Source organism: Pygoscelis adeliae, unplaced genomic scaffold (genome assembly GCF_000699105.1).
Source record: "Pygoscelis adeliae isolate BGI_AS28 unplaced genomic scaffold, ASM69910v1 Scaffold111, whole genome shotgun sequence".
NCBI classification, from domain to species: Eukaryota; Metazoa; Chordata; class Aves; order Sphenisciformes; family Spheniscidae; genus Pygoscelis; species Pygoscelis adeliae.
In genome coordinates, this window is record NW_008824542.1 from 168409 (window position 1) to 170863 (window position 2455).

Below are 2455 nucleotides of genomic sequence, written 5' to 3' on the forward strand. Positions count from 1 at the left end.
CTCCACTCTCACGAAAGGCTTGAACTCAATTTTATTTCCCCAAGAGAAGGCTAAGAGGTGAATTGTTTTTTGTTTACTCCATATATATATATGTACAAGTTGGTCAGCTAAAACTGCTTCTCAGCAAGCAGAAATAGCTGTTGAGATCAGTGGTGGGACACTGACAAGCATGAACCAGAAGCAAGATGTGAGTTTGCAGCACTGGGGGTATCACTGGAACATTTTAGATGGGGGAGTAATAGATTCCCTGTCCCTTGGTTGAATGTCTCATAAAAACAGCTATACCTCAGCCAGCTCACGGCTTCTGTACATAGGAATTGCTGCATGAGGACTTACAGCCTGTTGCATAGAGGTCGGATGGCTGTCCTGGCCTTACAGTAGCTATATGTTCTTATTTTGCCTACTCTGTTCTTTTCCCTCGTTTTACTCATTGCACCATACTGAGATGGGCAGCAGTCAGATCTGCATCTTCTGTATTTGCACAGCTTCCAATGCTGTGATGCTGGATGAGTAGAAATAATAAACAGCGCTGAGAGTTGGTAACAGTTCAAAGAACTCACATGGGATGCAACTACCAAATATCCATTTATTTATTACTTTCCTTTTTCTTTTTTTTTCCCCCATAGTGAAATACATGAGAGAAGCAACCCCCTACGTGAAGAAAGGCTCTCCTGTTTCAGAAATTGGGTGGGAGACGCCTCCCCCTGAATCTCCCCGCTTGGGTTGTGCCTCTGCTGACCCCCTGTCGCAGCTTTCGCTCTCCATCCACAGAGACAAGAAGACAATACCGCTCAAGATGTGCTACGTGACGCGCAACATGACGGTGTCGGACCCCGAAAACAGGTGAGCGAAGGATTTGCCCGGCTCTGGGATTTTGCCTTCGCGTTGAATCGTTGTTGACCTTTTCAGTGTTGGGGTTGATGAGGAGGAGCTGGCGATGGGCTCTGGCTGCACACAGCAACCCAGCGAGGCGCAAGCGAGGACCCGTTTGGGAAGTGTGGGTGGTGGTGTCTGAGCCACGTGGTGCTGGGTCCAGCTTTTGGGTTGTGCTAGAGAAACTCTTCAGTGCGGTAGTCCAATGTTTTTATTAGAAATAGAACCACAGGGGTTTGTTTTCATCCTGATTTAAGTGTCTGCTTTTGAAGGAAAAGACACTGTGCACACTAATTGGTTACATCTTCCGGGCTGGCTTAATCTAATTCCACTAAATTGCTTTTCCTTTTCTTTTTTAATTAATATTATTTTAAGGATGGCCTGTTTTGTCCATTCATTTCTGGGCATTAAAGCCAAGAATAGGAGAAAAGTTCCACTTACAAGGCATTAATGGGGAATTTCTGTGACTTCTTGTTTTTTTTCGTAACGTTAAAAATAGGATGAGCTTTTACCAGCCCTTATTTATAACATATGTGGAACAGCTGCACCACACCAGCACACTCTCTGATCCCTGCTCTAACAGCTGCTAATAAAAAAGGGACCAGTCAAGTCAGTAATACAGACTGATTCTTCCATCCAAATAATAGCCTTTTTGTTTTTCTGTAGTGTGCTGGCTTGCCCAGAAGCTGGGTGTAATGCCTTTTATTCTCAGCACTTATGTATAGGCATAAATAAAAGTTACATTTTCATTTGCAGAGAAGGGTAAGGAGAAGAGGGGGGAGCAGAAGGGGGTTTGGGGAGGATGGGTTCCCCTATAATCTCTTGCACTGCAATTTAGAAACTTTATCAGTATCTCTGTAATTTTCCTTCTTTCTTTTTTATATTTGTCCGGCCTTCTTTTGAGGTCCCCCCCCCCCCCCCCCCGTTTTCTTTCTTTTTTTTCTTTTTTTTTTTTCTTCCTTCTTTTCTCTCCCCCCCCCCCCCCCCATGCTTTATTGCTTAGTATTGCTTTACTTTGCTTCTGCTCTTCATCACACCAAGTGGTCACCACCATAGTCAGTGATAACTGACCACTACAGAAGTGCAATTGTAAAACAGCAGTTACCCTAGCAGTCTTTCTCAAGTTTAAATCGAATGATTATTGATATGGCCCACTTTTTTTCACATATATCTGTGTTGTTTAAGATGTTGAGGTTTGACAGCTGTATCACTAGCCTGAGAGCTTGTGGTTCTCTCTGCCATGGAGTGTATTTTAAAAATACCCATGCAGGTTGCATTATTTGAATCAGCACAATGTAATGATGCTTTGCGCATGTTGGCTTCATTCTTTCAGCATTTTTCCCTTCTTTTTTTTGACCATATTGTAGTTCTCAGCTTCTGTCACTCTCCTGGTCCTCAGTTTTGCTTGAAGGCCAGGAAGACTGATTCAGAAGAACACACACTCACTGCTCATGATACTTCTGTGATGGAGCTAACTGTTTTGAAGCATGCTACAAATGTGTGTGTTCTTAGGTGTTACTAGGAAGTAATGCGTGGGAGAGTCATATTGCTTATTATCATGGTTTTCATTTTGTGTTACTGT

At 43.2% G+C, this 2455-nt stretch overlaps 1 protein-coding gene across 1 annotated transcript in view; it reads left to right on the top strand.

Moving 5' to 3' along the window:
• Window positions 1–626: 626 nt before the first annotated feature.
• SNTB1 (syntrophin, beta 1 (dystrophin-associated protein A1, 59kDa, basic component 1)) overlaps window positions 627–2455 on the top strand; it is a gene marked incomplete at its 5' end in the record, with an annotated part of 58577 nt that continues 56748 nt past the window's right edge. Inside the window, one exon of the mRNA XM_009321684.1 lies at window positions 627–843. Coding sequence (XP_009319959.1) covers window positions 627–843 — 217 coding nt within the window. The remainder of the gene's footprint in view (window positions 844–2455) is intronic.